This window comes from Crocodylus siamensis, chromosome 4, assembly GCF_052110815.1.
Source record: "Crocodylus siamensis isolate JL-2025a chromosome 4, ASM5211081v1, whole genome shotgun sequence".
NCBI lineage: Eukaryota > Metazoa > Chordata > Crocodylia > Crocodylidae > Crocodylus > Crocodylus siamensis.
This window is the reverse complement of record NC_143398.1, coordinates 57,263,700-57,281,569: the sequence shown is the minus strand read 5'-3', so window position 1 is coordinate 57,281,569 and position 17,870 is coordinate 57,263,700. Positions and strand designations below refer to the sequence as shown.

The 17,870-nt window shown below is 42.1% G+C and overlaps 1 protein-coding gene across 8 annotated transcripts in view; it reads right to left on the bottom strand.

Moving 5' to 3' along the window:
* Positions 1-1,109: 1,109 nt before the first annotated feature.
* Positions 1,110-17,870, bottom strand: part of IRAK4 (interleukin 1 receptor associated kinase 4) — a 34,349-nt gene continuing 17,588 nt past the window's right edge. For all 8 annotated transcript variants that reach the window (XM_090042366.1, XM_090042363.1, XM_090042361.1 and 5 more), the window contains 5 exons: positions 11,907-12,016; positions 8,402-8,585; positions 5,940-6,002; positions 2,656-2,814; positions 1,110-2,553 (listed from right to left, as the gene is read on the bottom strand). In XM_090042366.1, coding sequence (XP_089898492.1) covers positions 2,521-2,553; positions 2,656-2,814; positions 5,940-6,002; positions 8,402-8,585; positions 11,907-12,016 — 549 coding nt within the window. In that variant the 3' untranslated portion in view covers positions 1,110-2,520. The remainder of the gene's footprint in view (positions 2,554-2,655; positions 2,815-5,939; positions 6,003-8,401; positions 8,586-11,906; positions 12,017-17,870) is intronic.

The following is a 17,870-nucleotide window of genomic DNA, read 5'->3' as shown; positions in this document are numbered from 1 at the left end:
GCTAAAAGAATGGAGACCACCAGCATCAAGAAGCAGCAAACGGTGGTGAGAGCTCGCTACTCCCCTCTGTGGGGAATGGAGGGAATGCACTGACCAGACCTGTTGTCTCACGATGTCTTGTTACCTGCCAGGAGCCTTGAATTCAAGATATTAAAGATGAATTGATGAGCTTCACTTGTCCCTACAACTACTATCCCATGGTCTTCATGTGAGCACTGACACTGCTAGGGGTGACACACTAAGTAGATTAGAAACATCTTCAGGGCTCTGGGTGAGGGTGAAGGGGACAGGTTATGTTCTCAATCCATGGCCTATTATCTTGGAGGTCAGGTGAAGCCCCAGACAACTAGAAAACAGCAAATAAATATAATACCCATCTTTAAGAGAGAGAAGGAAGAAAAGAGTTCAATTGCAGATCTATCAGTAACTTTGACACCCAGAAACATAGAGCATGTCATCAAGGAATGTATTTCTAAGTACCTAGGAGTTAATGAATTGTTTGGGACCAGCCAACATGCATTTGTCAAGAAGTTATGCTTAGCCATACCAGTTTCCTCCTACAAGGTGATGGGGTTTGTCAATGCAGGGAGAGGAGCAGTGAATATGGTAATGTTTCCACTTTAGAGATGGCAGCAGAAGCATTACTAATCTTAGTCCCATTAGTAAAGACAAGGAAACAGTCTAAATGAAACTACTGTAGGTTGGATATGTAACTGGCTGGGTGTCTCTCTGTGCTGAAAATTCTAGGGCCATAAGTCATTCTGGATACACAGATTTATTCTGCTTAGCTCTTAAGTGCCATTTTTATTTCTCTCTCAAGCTGCTATTCCTCATTTTTGTGTATTTCTGTTCTTAGCATGAATCTCCAACCCAAGCAGCCTGAGCAACATTCACTTTCTGCAGATACCACTACTTTATAAAGACCTCCATTGATTAAAGTGACATTCCCCAAGACTGGCTAACACTTGAGCAGTTAGCAGTGGCATTACCAATCAAGTAATATGACATACAATTTGCTCAATGCATGTCATCTCACATTAGTGTTAAATATTTTAAATGTCCATTAAAAAAATAAAGTTTAGAAGAGAGGAGTTCTAGTGATACAAATATCAATTATCACATACTTTTATTCCATTTAACTGTTCCCCCCACCACACATCCTTTAAATATAAACATGAACTGATGTGAGTTCTTCGGTTATTCAACTGTCACAAGTTTCATCTTGTTCAGTTTTAATTTTTTATACCCACATTAATAGAAAAAAAAAGCTGAATGTATGGTAGATGCAAAAGATAAGGTTCATTTAAGGTCATAGGTTCCAAACAATAATATTTTAATATGTTATTACTGATTTAGGTTTTAAGTCTAAAAATTGAATGCAACTGTTTATACTTGAGAGTTAACTCTACCTGCATTTTTATTAACACATTTGAGTATGCAAATTGCCATTGCATAATACTCCCACCCCACTCTATCAGCTTTCAAGAACTCTGTCATTAGCCCAAATAAAGAGAATGCACATTTGTCCTAAGATGGCACTATACTGTACACTTTTCAGCCCAAATGGATTTTTGTATGTAATATTTTAGTTATAGTATCTTTTTCAAAGCTCTTGAAGTAGCTTACAAAAGCAGGATAAAACTTTTTTTTTCCTAAGTAGGGAAACAAACAAGATAAATGCCTTCTCATGTCATGACTCAACAGAAGAGAACCCACATCTACCATTTCTGTCCTCTGCTATATATTCACATTGCAGTGCACTTATGCTTTCTTCACTGGGTTTTTTTAGTAAGAACAAATATCTCCATTTAGATCTCCATATCACCAATAATCCTGAGAAAACTTTAAATTAATCTAAACACTCATCAGCTTGTTTCCAAATATTGCATGAATCTGAAATACGTTCTCAGCTAATTTGTTCAAATGGGTATTGCCAGTATTTTTATTGTGCATTGCATGGAACAAATTATTAATGCAAGTTACCTGAACTCTTGGTAAGAGTAATATAAGCCGTGTTCCACAATCAGAAATGCTTTTGCTTTCATTAGAAAAAGAAAAGGCCTAGTCAGTCTGTTTCCTGACATACTATAGCAAGTATATTGATTACCCAGAGATCTGCAGAAGTGTGGAGCAAGTATATCAACAACATAATGTGTATTGCCAAAAACAGATTTTTAGTTGTCTTGCTCTCCAAAGTTAGTGAAGAGATACTCATGGGAGTGAAGTATTATAACTTTGAGGGTTAGGATACCAGGTCTTAGTCATATCAAATCTCTTTAATGGTTAAGGCACAAATTATTTGAGAAAAAGGCTTTAATGGCGTCACAAAAAATGGTGCTGTGGTAACAAAAGAGTCATCTTTTCATCAACATAGTCTTCATATAGGCCACAAAAGCTCAGACTGCAGACATGACACCCAACTGAATACAGAAGTCCATGTTTGCTAGAGTCCAACTGGAATGTAACACTGATATTTTAGAAAATGAACATACATGAAACATATCGAATGAGAAATACATGTCAGGGAATTATCTCCTGCAGATGCTGTTGGACCTGCAAAAATACAGATGACAGTTAATCATATTTATTTCTACCACCATCACCAGTACATAAAATGCATTTGTTAAAAAGGCCATGAAGTGAAAATCTATATACCATTTTAATGTCTGGTCTTCTGTTCTTTTTTTCACTCAAACATTGGCTAGCAATTGTATACATTTTATTAATTGATGTGGTATCCCAATCACTCATCTTTTCATCTACATAATCTTCAATTGTCTTCTCTTCATCTTCAATTTCTTCTGTGATACTTAACTGTAAGAGCATTTGATAGGATTAATGGTTTTTGAGTAGAATTCTTATCTATAAGACAGCTAGTTATTAGGTCTCATATAAGCTTTTTTAAAAAAAATGAAATTCTCCCGTCAGGACCCCCCCCATTCTTCCACCCAATATGTGCCTTCATTATCTGCTCAAATATTTCCCTGGACTTTAGAAAATATGGTGGTTCAACAGCATAGATACTACACCACATATGATACAGATTTAGAACAAACCTTTTCATTTCAAATGGAATTTACACTGAAGATGTAGAGCAACTTTTCTTTACATCTTGACTCATGAACTTTCATCCAATTAAGGCTTAAGAATCCATTAACGCAGGGGTGCTCAATCTGTAGCCCATAGAACCATTGCATCTTGTCACGCTCCTTTCCCCACTGTGGGGCTGGATCAGGGATGGGCTGCCCCTCTTGCCACTTTACATGGCTGGATGGGGTGCTGTTGCACCTCTCCCAAGTGATGGATTTGGCTTGCAGATGGACTGGGTACTGCCCATCCAGCCTGCCAAGGGAAAAGCTTGAGTACCACTGCATTAATGCATTCCCTAATTTTCTTAGGACAACTGTCACAGGATATCTAAAATACCTAAAAGTCGAGTTTTTGTCCTTTAAAGGTAAGTACAGAAAAGATGACGGGTAATGACACAGCAGTAATGACAGTGAAGATGAGTTGATGCAGAAGCTGTAGAATGTGCATTATTTTTGAGTGGGCACCTAACAGTCCCTCTACACATGCAGATAAAGGCACTATGGGATCAAATGTGCAGTCCTCTTGTATGGCAGAAGGTGTGATTGTGGGATCATGAATCAAATTCCATCAGGTCTTACTGCCAGTGCATGGGTAATTAGCAAGCTCCCACAGCTGGGAATCTCTTCAGTTGACAGAGGATCCAAGTGTGCGGACACCCCATGCAATCCTGTCCCCGGGAGACCACACGTGCTGCAATCTCCCAGCCATGGGGACACCCCACACACCCTCACAGTTGGGAGCTCCCAGGCTTAGGGCTGCACATGGGCTCCCAGCTGGGAGCTCTAATCAGCTGACAGGGCCAGCCATAGGAGCTCTTGGCTACACGTTCAATTAATGGCATGACAGGATGCAGCTACAAAAGTTACCGCATAGATTGTGGAATAACTTTGAGGCTTATTTTTATCATGCCGTTAACTGATTGAACATGTAGCCAGGTGCCCACTTAAAGTGTGATCAACTGATTAATCACGCCTTAGATCTGAGGTGCATACGGGGCCCAAAAAAGGCTATTCATAAATAAATATTGATACATTTTCTAGAAAAGGGAAATGCAACAAATCTTTTTGGACTTCAATAATGCAACTGATGTAGCTTTATATAACAAATTAGCTAAACTGGAGAAAATGGGTATTAGAGTAAGAAATGTAATATGGATGAGGGAATGCTTCAAAAACTATTGCCCAAAGAACTGCTGGAATACAGGAAGGTTGGTAGTGGAGCTTCTCAAGGAATTCCTCAAGATCAACACTTAATCTGGAATGCTATGTACAATTGTGTACAGTACCTCCCATTCAAGCAAAACAAACAAACTGCAGGAGTGAGAGAGAAAGCACAATCAGTATAACCAGGAATAGTGAGAAGTTGGCAAGAGTTACTTGTTTATTTTAGCAAAATGTGGGCTGATTCTTCTCTTTATAAACACATTGGAGGGACACCTGCTTCAGAGAAGACCTAATGAATATGTTAGCAAAAGAATAAACGGGTATATATTGACCATGAATAAATTTAAGCTGCATATTATAAGAAGAAGACTTCTGACCATCAGCAGAGTGAAATTCCAGAACAGTCTCCAATAGGAATTGTTGGTACAAGTAGTATAATGGTGTCAGATGGAGCTTCATCAGTCTTACAGGAATTATGTGACCTGAATTGCCTGATAATAAAAGATTAGACTTTATGATCTAAGACAATGGTTTTCACCTGTAGTCTGAGGACTCTTGGGGTCCGTGGACTGTCGAAAGGGTCCGCGAAAGATGACTATGATCAATCACAAGTATGTGAATACTCACACTTACAAATTCAAAGGGGTATGTATCCCCATTTGAAATTTCCAAAGTGCTCCACACCTCCATGTGAAATTTTTTTTTAGCGGTCCACAAATAAAAAAAGGTTGAAAACCACTGATCTAAGAGGTCCCTTCCAATCCTATATTCCTAACAGACCAGACCCTGCAAGCCTTCTACACAGATAATTCCCACTTGAGTACATGCTGAAGGACTGCAGAAATGGATGACAAGCTAACAGTGTTGGAAATACTTATTACCTGCCTATAGGCCAAGGAAAAAACTGCTAGATTAGATGCAGAATTAAAAAAATACACCATTATAAGACATTAGCTGCTTTGTTTTAATTCTCTTAAGCCTTAGCTCTGTGGTGTCACACACGGACCACAGAACCATTCCAGCCAGCCTGACTGGTAGTCCAGCAGACTAGTGGAAGTTGTGGGGCCTGGCCAGTGGAGCATGGCCTGCTGCACAGTTCAAGGTCCCTGGACCCTGATGGACATGGCCATTGGCAGCAGGAGGTGAGTGAAAGATGTGGAAAAGCAGCCCCCACTTTCCCTACTGCTGTTCACCCCCAAGCTCTATGCTGCCGCCTATACTGCCATCTATCCTGATTCCCTGATCCATGGTGCTTTCCACCAATTTCCCTGTCCTGTACTGCCACCTGAATGTGGACCTGCATCACTGGATGCAGAATCCAGCCCAGAAGGAGCCTATATGGTATGGATCTAGTCCAAGCTGAAAGGACAAAGGAGTCTGATACCCCTGCCTTAGACTGCTTTTAACATATACTAAGATGATCAAGCTATCTCACCTCGCCAGACTTTTAAATGTTAGTAATATTTCAGCCAACAGGTTTATTGCATGTCTCATCCTAGACTAGATTATTCCAATAGCACAAGAAACACAAATTCTGACATTGCTTTTGAAACACTTTGGTACCGCAGCTGAATTCACCGACTGTATCTCTTGGTTATAAGAGTTGATAAACCAGGATTATTCCAACCTACAGATTTCCAACAGTTCATATAAAGTAATTCTGAAAAATGAGGAAGGAATTCATACCAGCAACTGTGGCTCACGGTTTTCATCCACTGGAGAAAGCCCTGTTATTATTTCCAGTAAAACCTGCAAGAAAATCAAAAGAAATAGCTGGAAGACATACAACAGTTGATGCATACCTCAACTGAACCAAAGAAACAGGATTCTTAGTTTATATTATGGTAAATGTTTTTCCTTTTAAACTGGTTTAGTTAGAAACATTGCAAGCTTGTATACAGGCACTCTTAGGACTTGGCTATGTGTATAAGTTGCACTGGATCAAGTCACATTTGTTTAAAAACAAGTTAGACAAAGTAATGTAAACCAATTTGGTTGCATGCTGCCAGCATCAAGACTTCCAGTTTCATACATAACAGGCATTCTTGTGTGCCTCAGATCAGACAGGCAGCTTATTTTCTGACTCCATGCCTGCTCAGAGAGGTCTTCCATTTTCTACCACCTCCTCTTGGTGATGAGAGGAATTGATGTCACTCCTATTTCCCTTCCATTTCCACCTACTTTGTAATCCAGATATTTCAAGTTTTATTTTTACTCCACATAGTGTTGATTCCTCCCTGGACACCACTTCATAGAATTACAGAAAATTAGGGTTGGAAGGGACCTCTGGAGGACATCTAGTCCAACTCTGCTCAAAGCAGGACCGCGTCCAACTAAATTGTCCCAGCCAAAGCTTTGTCTAGCCAGATCTTAAAAACCTCCAAGAATGGAGATTCCACCACCTCTCTGGGTAACCTGTTCCAGTGTTTTACTACTCTTCTAATGAGAACATTTTTCCTAATATCGAACCTAAACTTCCCTTGCTGCAACTTGAGACCGTTACACTTCTTATTCTGTCGTCTGCCACCACTGAGAGCAATCTAGCTCCATCCTCTTTCAAACCCTGCTTCAGGTAGTTGAAAGCTACAATTAAATCCCCTCTCAGTCTTCTCTTGTCTAGAAAAAGTAAGTCCAGTTCCCTCAGCCTCTCCTCAGAAGTCATGTGCTCCAGCTCCCTCACCATTTTCGTTGCCCTCCACTAGACTCTCTCCAATTTGTCCACATCGTTTATGTAGTGGGGAGCCCACAACTGAATTCAGTACTCCAGATGTGACCTCACCAGTGCTGAATAGAAGGAAATCATTGCCTCCCTTGACCCAGTGGCAACACTCCTACCAACCAGTGTGCCATTAGGCTTTTTTGCCACAAGTGCACACTGTTGGTTCATATTCAGCTTTTTCCTCACTGTAACCCCCAGGTCTTTTTTTGCAGAGCTGCTACCCAGCCAGTCAGCCCTCAGCCTGTACTGGTGCATGGGATTATTCTTCTCTAGATGCAAGACTTTGGCACTTGTTTTTGTTGAACCTCATGAGATTTCTTTTGTCCCCATCCTCCAATTTGTCTAGGTCACTCTGAATCCTAGCCCTACCCTCCAGCATATCTAGTACTCCCTACAGCTTGGTGTCATCTGGATACTTGCTGAGGGTGTACTTCCCTCCAAGGCAAGTGATGGGTATTGCCAAAGCAGTCAGGTGCTCTTGTCCTCCCCTTCTCCAAGATGATGGTCACAAGGGAGGGCTCAAAAGTTTTTATGATGCTGAATCTGTCCAGACCTGGATTTACCATTTTCCTAAATTACACTCTGAAAGGATCAGTCTTTTGTTTGCCACTCTATTTACTCTGCTTTAAGGGGAAGCCATGCGAGGGGAGCACCAATGACTATGTTTTACAAGTGCTTGGTATTCTGGTTTGACCTCACTGTTTTCTTCTACAAAGGAGACTTTACAATCCTTGAATTACAGCTGCTTGCAGACTTCAACCCCACCCCACCCCCCAAAAAACCAACAACAGTGCTTTACTTGAAACTCTGGGCACATGCCAAGTCCCACACGTGCCCGGAAGTGGCAGTGTGTTAACTGGAGATGGCGCGCTCAATGTCTGTATAGATTGGGAGCTTTATTGGGGCTTTTATATAATAGCTGATTAAATCAGCTTTAGAATAGCACCAAAAAGCCCCATTGAAGGACCCAATCTATACAGATACTGCACAGCCAGGCTGAAGCAAAAGTAAAGCACTTTTTTTTTTTTAACATCTGTAAGCAGCCCAAGTTTATTAACTGTGGTTTCCAAAGGTTTTTAATAGGTGGGAACAACCTATAGATGCAATTCATCTTAAGGACTGTAAAGCCAGAATCTAAACTAACTAGAACCTACTATGTGATTTTACACTGATCTTTCAGCTCACTTTTCAGCAGAAGGGCCACTGTTACTTGTAAACAAAAATTAGTTTTGATTAACATATTCAAGTATCTTGCAACTCCTTTGTGAAGCAGTTCACTTTAGGCTTGAGAGTATCCTCTTAAGGTCAGCTGTTCCCTGAGGAAAAGCTGACTGTACAAGATAAAATGGTGACAATGCTGGATTTTGTGAACTTGACTCGTTATACTTTTAACATTTATACAAAGGAAGCAAGTACAGCAAGAACTCACCACACCAAAGCTAAAAATATCTGCTTTGGGTGTTATCTCTCCACGCAGAGCTTCAGGTGCCATGTAGGCTGCTGTTCCCACAATTCTATCGGTCATGATAGTTTGTGTGAATTTCACCGATGCCCTTGCAAGTCCAAAGTCAGAAATTTTTGGCACAAATGCCTCATTTAATAAGATATTTGCACTGAAAGACAAAACCAACATTCCTCAGACCAGTTTTCTATTACACTAAACACGTGGTTTAAATATCTATGCATAAAGTGTGCTCATTATTGTGTCTGATGCTTGGAATCTGAAATAGTAACTGAAGGTAATTTACTTTATTTAGCAAAAAAATGGCAAATTAACAACTGATTTACATCAAAATCATTGCACTGTTCAATAAATAATTTAAGAATTGCTTATCAGACACACGGATTCAAGTACAATTTATTTTTCCTGCAAACATGGAAGAGGCCCTAAGTACAGCAATCACTTATCTATGTCAATATGACTTCCCTCCCAGACCAAAATCTGCTGCTGTAAAAACAACCAAATAACCTTCCTCAGGTACCTGAAAACTTGTCTATATACTTCTCAATGTTATTGGGCCAATAAAATATATCAGAAAAATCCTCTTGCATTTTTCTTGAACCATCATAGCTGTAACATCACTCCAACATTACCTCATACATGTATGATATTTTCAGTGGGGTTATAAGTGTTTTTCATTGTGTTTCCGAATATAAATATATGTGGCTTGCAATACATGGAACAATATTAAAGTCACAATCTTTGATACTAAACAATATCACTTCATTTTATAAGCATGATACTGTAGCCGTAAGTGATCCATAGAAACAAATCAAATATACAAACCCTAGTACAAACAAAACCATCTCCCAAGCTCTCAAGCTTATTCTTGGAGCCTTATTAAGCACCACTGAAGCACAACTCTTACAAAAAAGGACTGGATGTCTTAGCCTTAAAGACAGAACAGTTACAAAGACGTATAACATACTGTCACAACAGGCCAGACAACAACCAGAGATTTGTCCACCGATAGGTCTGATTCTGAAGTTCACACCTGACTCCTAAATACAACAATGCATGTAAAGAACAGTAATAAGATTTTTCTGCTAACTGTGCATCAGCTGACCCTGAGAATTTCTCCCAGCCTCTCCCCTCCCCTCCACTGCACTGCATCTGGCTTTCTGTGATCAGACCTGATGAAGAATGCTTGGCATTTGAAAGCTTGTCTAACTTTTCCCAACTACATAGTTGGTCCAATAAAATATATCACTCTAAGAAACATTTGCCTCTTGCATAATTTCTGGACCATCACAGCTACAACATCACTCTTATTCTACTGTAAAGAACAACAATTTCTAAAGTCAGTTTCTTATCAACTGGACAAGACAAGGAGCCCAAAAGAGACCATTATCTGATATGCTGCACAAATATTATTGTCAGACTGTATTAACTTAATTCTTGATGGGATTGTACTCAGGAGACAAGAGCAAAACTAAAAACATCAAGTCAGCAATGCCTTCCTGAACCCACAGAAATGTCTCTATTGCTGTTGATGGTCTCTCTAGTCAACAGCATTTTGCTCCCACTGCAGGAAAGTAAAATCTGAACAAAATCTTGTTAATTTCTCTGTCTCCTACAAACCTCATCAACTCATAGCTGGTAAAAATTAATGTCTTCTTTATTTGTACTGCTAGTACTTGGAAAAAGTATAAGTAGTAGCAGGCTCATGCTTATTTAAGTATTCACTGGCAAAGATTACTCAATACAGAGTCTAAGCAGGAGAGAAAAGAACAGAAGAAAGTAGAGTAATAAGAAAAGTTCTCTCTTACAGGCAAAGGGGAGGGGGAGTACAGCCTGAACAGCTCTCTTCCCCAGTAAGTAGAGTTTCCCAGAGGCATAAGCAGAATGTCAGAGAAAGACACACAGTCAAAACAGCAAGCAGGATTTCAGCTAGGATCCAGAGTCAATATATCTGCAAAGACTCCAAGCTTGATGTGAACTGGATTAAGCTGAAGTGATGGGGAAACAGGAACAGCTCCATGACATTGTCTGACAAATCAACTGATCATGATTCTTTCTAAGATATATGAGATATATGATGCTTGTCCATGAGGAATATAGCTCAGTTATGTTCTGTCCATTTCTTGAAACAACTAGACAGCCTTGTTATTCTGAAAAAACAAAGTTACACAAACACTTAGCTCTAACAACTTCTGCTCCATACAACTCTGTTTGACACATAGCAAGCAGGTTTAAAGCACCACTTCTTTCACCACCTTTGCAGATCCTTAACATATAAACCAAATTAAAGGCAGGCCTTACAAAATTAAGAAGCAAAAAAAGGCCTCAAAGAGAGGAAACTCAGAGGAAACTCTACAAAAGAGGATTTTTATTTGGAAAATCCCTCAAACCTTTAATCAAATCTCCAGTAAGAGTTGGTTTATAGTCAGCAGTTTAGTTCCTTTCTTAATTTTGGGATGATCTAGTGATCACAACAGATATTTGACATGAAAGCCTATACTGATCTGAAGACACCAGTACCTGAGTGTTCTTAGCTGACTACACCCTTGCAGCATAAAGAAAGTTTATTATAATATGTCTCTTGTAGAAGACAACTGTGCACTTGAGTGAAGAGGTGTTTCGGCAGGTCTGGTCTGTCTCACTAAGATTTCATTTGCAGAAGAAAGATGACGTAGACTCTTGGTAAGAGAGACTAGTCAAAATACAGTCGAGTTTGTTTATATAGTGCAAGTTTTATGTCTAAAACTTAATTCAGAAAAATCTGTCTTGTGCACTGAAATCGCCAAAGTGATATTCTGAAAAACCTGAAAGATGTTTTGGGGATGTACTTTATGCACATAAAGCATGCTGAGATTTTCAGATGCAAATCATTAAAAAACAAAAATTGTCTATAAAATGACTGAAACAAATGCATTTTAAATTAAGATAAGCAGGCCTGATAAAGGAAAAAGGAGAAAAATTCTTCCTAAGAATTGCATCAAAATGGTCTCAGAAGCAAGGAAACCCATCAAAGAAATTTCAGAAAATCTTTGTATCTTCAAGTCTATTCCATTATCTTCTCTGTAAAATGCATTTAATAGGAAAATATGTAGACTTTGGGTGCCTATACACAAGTGCTGAGGCTGCTCTGATGCACTGGAATTCCAGCGTGTCGGAGCAGACTTGATTAATCAAGTCAGCTGGAGTGTGGCAATTGCTGTGCCCAGCAGTTGCCTAGGTCTTGTGTATCAGTGTCCCTGTGCTTAAAAATGGCTGTGTAGGAGCTTGAACTAAGGCTCATATGAACCCCATATGAGCTCATATGAGCCTTAGTTCAAGTGCCCCGCTGCCATTTTTAAGCATGGGGATGCTGATACAGAAGATGTGATGGCACTTTGATTAGAGTAGCACTTGAAACTGCTCTAAATAATGCACCACCTTCCCCCACACCCAGACCATGTGTAGAAGTGCCCATTGAGATTAAGTATTGTACCTTTTAACATCCCTGTGAATATGATTGTTTTCATGCAAAAAGTTGATGCCATTTGCTGTACCGTGAGAAATTTTGCATCTTGTACTCCAGGGAATTGGTGCTGTGTCATCCTTAAATGAGAAAAGTAAAAGTACAAAGTATGTTCAGTTAATAAAGTGGGCTTCTATTGATGGATTGATGGAGATGGATCCTTTTTTGGTGTGTTCCTTTATTCCTTACCTATTATATCAATTTCTCTTCTCCACCAAGAAACCATTTACTTGTACATAAAAGAGCATTTATCTGCAAGGGGAAGTCTGAGCTATAATTAGAAGATGGGTGATAGAAGTCCTTCTACTGCTGCTTAACTCCTTAAATGTTCAAAAGTCACCTCATACCAAAACTATAGGTATCGTCTAGACTTTTCAAAAGAACTGAAGTTGCCTACCTCATGAAAATAAAAAAGCAAAGACCTTAACTGTTAGTGTTCATGGGGCTTGTCTCCTCTTGGATCACAAAAAGGAAGGTTTTAAGAAACTGGAGCTTCTAAATGCAGGAATCAGTAACTGAGGTATGAAGACTTAATTAAGAGAAAGCCTACCTCTGCAATTTCCAACACTGATGTTCTTCCAAAAAAACAAACAAAACCCACACATAAAAATATTGTTTCTCTCACTTGTACATCTATCATCATTCCACTTGAGACTAATTCATTTCTGCACTAAAGGGATAGAAGACATTTTGGATTTTAACCACCTTTTGCTACTCAGCAATTCTATATCACAAAAAATTATGTCCAGAAAGTTGGTTTTGATCCTGAGCTCCTTAAAGCACACAGTTTGGCAATAGATGATCAGAAAAAAATAATATTATTCTAAGTGACCAGTAGGAGATGGGATAACTAAGACCTGACTTTCAATTGAGACAAACTCAATTGTATATATTTAAAGTGACAATCCTGTATTTTGTCATTTTTCTTGCATAAACTTCCAAAAAGTTTAGTACTGACATTTCTACAGCTTTCGGTAAGACTTTTACTACATAACACATATCTGAATCTTTACTTGTGCAGCAGTATATGGATTTGTCAGGTTTATTTTTATTTCCCCATTTTATATTTAAGACTTGCATTACCCCGTTACAAACTGTGCTCTGTATTGATTTTTGACCATATAACAACAGACAGCAAAACTGCAAAAATCTACAGAATCAACATCATATCTACTTTACCTGAAGCAAACTGTGCTAGTCAAACAGGCTTTATCAACATGAGTTGAAGCTAATGCTCCTTCATTAAAGGCTACAGACCAGGGGAGAACAAAATACAGTCCACAGCAGATTCCATTTCCCAGAAGACCTGGTGGGGCTGCCACTGCCAGACCCAACCCTGCTGCCCAGGCACTCCAACCCATCCACCCCACACCCACTGCAAGGGGCAGGACCCATGCAGACAGGGCAGAGAGCCAGGTGGCTGGGATGGGGCCGCAGCTGGGAGTCGGATGGCAGGGAGACCCCAGGATCTTGGGGCAGGAACAGCATGGGTCTAGAGCTGGAGCCCTGGTTCTGCGGACGGGTGTGCAGGGAGTGCGTTGCAGCTCTGCCCCAGCCCCCAGCTGTCACGGCCCTGCAGTCCCAGGGTCTCCATGAAGACTGGCTGGGAGCCACATGGGCAAAGTGTGTGGCTGGGTGGGAAGCTGCCTGGGCCAGGGCCACGATGTAGTGACAGCACAGGGCTGGGGCCCAGTGCAGAGCCGTGATCAGCTCCCTGCACAACCCTGCCCATGGAACTCATGCCTGTTGCAGGTGTCTGCGGGCAGCAGATCATGGCTCTGCTCTGCCCCTATGCTGTCACTGCCCTAAGATCCCAGGGCAACCCTGGCTCTACCCATCCATCTCATTCCCAGTTGTGGCCCCATGCCAGCCACCTAGTTACGTGCCCTGCCTGTGCAGGTTCTGCCCCTGGTGGTAGATGCAGAGCAAATGGGCCAGGGTGCCTGGACAGCAGGGCTGGGTCTGGCAGTGCTAGCACCAGTACTGCTGGTGCTGCCAGGAAAAGGAGTCTGGCCACAGGCCAGATCTGCCATTTTGCCCACCCCTGGTATAGACAGATGAACAAGTTATACCACGGGAATGTGAAATGGAAGGGAGAAGCAGCACAACATTTACCAACTCCTATATCTGTTCTGTAGCATGCTTTGTGTGGAGCAGCTGGGGGGCAGGGGAAGCAACAATTAATAAGTTCAACAGAGGTATGCCATCCCACTTCACCTTCTCCTAAGCAGTGGTAAAATCTGGACACACAACACAGTAACTGCGGACTTGCTAATGGATTGTAAGGGTCTCCCACCTCCATCTTTGACCCAGTATGATTTGTTTGTCCATACCTATAGGTTTTTTCCATTTGGTTCATAATATTTAAGAGCGGGGACATTTATTTTCTCCAACACCTCTCACTTGTTGAGCTGTGCAGGGAAAACTGACATGAAGTCCCCCTCCTTTCTCCAGTTCAAGCCACTCTTAGCTTTACATGGAAAAGTGAACGACACAAGCAAGTGCTCAAGTCTCAAAGAGAACCAGTTCAATCATACAATTCTCCAGAACCACAAACTAAATAAACGTGTTCTCCCATGCACTCACTTGGGCTCTAATAAATGACTGAAGATATCTTCTGAGCATAATAGAAAGACATCTGTTCTCCTCTTTCCTAAGAGGGTCTGAGCCATCCTGTCTATCCTTCAGTCAACCACTGCTTTACTTAGCTCCCTCCTTCCTTCTGATGATGCCTGATTTTGCAAGGAAAATAAGCAACAGATTTGCATACTCTGCCAAAAAAGCAGCCTAGTCTACAAACAGACCTGTACCAATTCAGTTTAAAAAAGTGCAAGCTTGGGCAGAGGCACTCTTAGGGCATGTCTAAATAGCCAAGTTACACTGGTTTAAGTCCACTTGTTTAAGTGCCAGCTCAGCAGCAGCAGCAGCAGCGGTGGAAGTCTGGGCAGACAGGTTAACCCTTCTCTGTCTGCTCCCTAGGGACAGACAACAGGCAGCCACAAGTAAATGGGGGGGGAGGAGCGCTGGGGCAGTAGACGGCAGGAGGGAACCTTGAGGGGCATGGGGGGAGCCCTGGGGGCAGAGGACGGGTGGGGGGGAAACCTGGAGTGGGGGTGGAGGGATTCTTACCTTTCAGTCCTCCAAGCCTTTGCTGGCCTGAACTTGTGACTGCCCCAGACTTGAGCTAACACTAACACTGATCAACATATGTGCAGCTCAGTGCACATATAACGAGGCCCTAGATTGTCTGCTTACTGACTACAATTGGTTAACTAAGTCAGTTTAAAGACACTTACTTAAAACTAATGCAAGTCTTCTAGTAGACTACACTGGAAATTGCAGTCCTAGTAGCAATGTCACAATTACCTCACCTATTTCAGATCTACCTGTAAGGTCTGTTTAAAAATTTGATACTAGTTCTTTGATAATTATTTCACAAGATAGATGCAAAGAAAAGCAGTTCCAGTTAACCAGATCAGAAAAATGCAGATCTATTTTTAGTTCATTGTTTAGGAGTTTATTAATTTATCTTTGATGGTTATTTTATTAATAAATCACTACTGTTTTTGAGTCTTCTAATGTGAAGGTACTACACCAGGGATGTCCAACTGGTGGCCCATGGGCTATATGTGGCCTAGGGACATAAATATAATTAAAAAAATATTCGTTTAGCCTCCTCTAATTCTGTTGGTTAAACAATTAACCAGCAACACAGAAGCTCCCACATAGCTCCCAGGGCCTTTGACTGGGATGGGGGGGAGGGAGGAAGGAGAGGAGGCAAGCCAAGCACAGCCAGACCACACAGCTCAGGTGCAGCCCTGCCCTGGGAGGGATTGAGCACCTGTAATGAGCAGCTAATTGCTTAACTGATGAGTCATTAGGCTGCTCCTTGTTTTCCTGTAGCTATGGGTATTAGTCCCCCTTCCCCTTCCCCCTCCTCTCCTTCTTACTCCTCTCTCCCTGCCCTGCTGCCTTCTGATTCCTGCTGTGGCACTATGCAGCTTCCCTTCCCCCACTTCCTTGCCAGACTGTGCTGGCCCCAAGCTAAAGAATAACCAGAAAACTAATTGGTTATCACTGCACTTATCAATTAAACTATTAAGTAGGGGCGCATCAATAAGAGATTTTGGGGGTCAATACCAATAGCCTATTTTTAAGGAGACTGATACCAATCAGATTTCTGATACAGCTGCATGCAGCTGGTAAGTCTGTTGTAGTGGAAGGGGAAGGGGGAGGGAAGGGGCGTGGTGAGGGGGCCAGATCAAGGCTCCTGCATTGGGGAGAAGTGGAGCTGGGGCTGGGGCTAATGCCGCCCAGCTGGGGTGGGGCAGGACATAGCTGCCACACGTCCAGGGGACACTGGGTGGGGAGCAGGGTGCATGCACCCTGGGAGGGTTTGGGGTGGCATGTTCCCTGAGATTGGCATGGGGCAAGGCAGACTGTAGCTGCAGGCTAGGGTGGTGCCAGGCTCTTCCCAGTGAGGGCTGGGCCGGGCTGTGTTTGGGGCAGGCAGTGGTGGCACAGGGAGGAGGGTTATGGGGGGGCCTGCAGCCACACCAAATTTTGCCCCCCCTGTAGCCCACCCTCCCAATGCTGCTGCTTGCAGCAGCAGTCCACCGCGCCCTGCCCCGCGCAGACTGGGGGCATGTACCCCACTGTACCCTAACCCCGTATCCCTTAGACAAGCCGTGGTTCTGTCCAGTGCCCTGTCCCACCCCAGCTGGGCAGCGCCTGCCCCATTCCCCACCTCACCGTGGGGGGGAATTTTTTGCCCCCCCAGGCCCTTTCCCCTTCTACCACAACAGATTTACCAGCTGCACACAGCTCTCCAAGCTACTAGGCTGTGGTGTAGCTGTGCACATGCACAGGCATTTATCAGCCAAATTACTGACCACGAGAGGTCGATTTCTGATACAATCTTTTTTTTTTTTTTTTTTTTACATCGGCACTGATCTGATATTGGTCTGATGTACTGGTGCACCTCTACTATTAATTGTTTAAGCTTTCACATCCCTAATGTGGTCCATGAAGGGTTAGCATGCAGACTGTGGGCTCCTGCCCATCTACCACTGGCACCATTGCTCTGGCTACCATGTTCTCCCTGTACCTCCTCCAGTTTTTGCTTCCTGACACTGCCCTTGGGGATGGGGTAGTGCAATGTACTGGGAAGGGCTTCAGGGAGGGGTCCATGTGGTGCCAGGGGAGGGGAAAAAACAGGCTCCTTGCCCTGCCCAGGTGGCACATGCAGTAGGAGAAACTGGGCTGCTTATATGGCAACAGTAGGGCCTGCCTGCCTTAGCAGCACAGCATGTAGTAATGATGAAGCCAGGCTAGCTACCCACGCTGTGTGCATGATGGGAGGGCTGGGCTGCCTGTACATCAATGTAGCAAGGTGCTTGCAGGTCCTGCAGTGTGCAGCAGCCTGGTGTCGTGCAATCTGCATGGCATGCAGCACCTCCACCAGTCACAAGCTGGACAGCCCCATACTACACTATAGTAAGGATGAAGGTATGCTTATATAGTGCAAAACTGAATCCTCAAAACCCATGAAGTAAGAAATATTTCTTGCCTTGTACAAACTGTAAATTAGATCTGTAAATAAAACTGACTTTTCTAACTCAACTCACCTCACATTTCTTCTCATGTGTACAGGGTACACCTGGTCAAAAGGTGATGTTATTTATTAGTTACTAAAAACTCAAGAATACAAGCTGAGGCATAAAACAAAAAGACAAAAATTACTTATAACATTGCAATTTCTATATTGGCTAATCAAACAGTAGAAGAAGTTTTGTTTTTTCACAGAGTTTCTGTAACGGACTTCAACTTTCTGGGAGTTATGATAGATGTCACAATGGCATTTCCTAGTACAGTTAAGAAAGACTTACTTTTTGTGTGCCTGACAAAAATGGTTACATTGAATGTGAGTGTGAA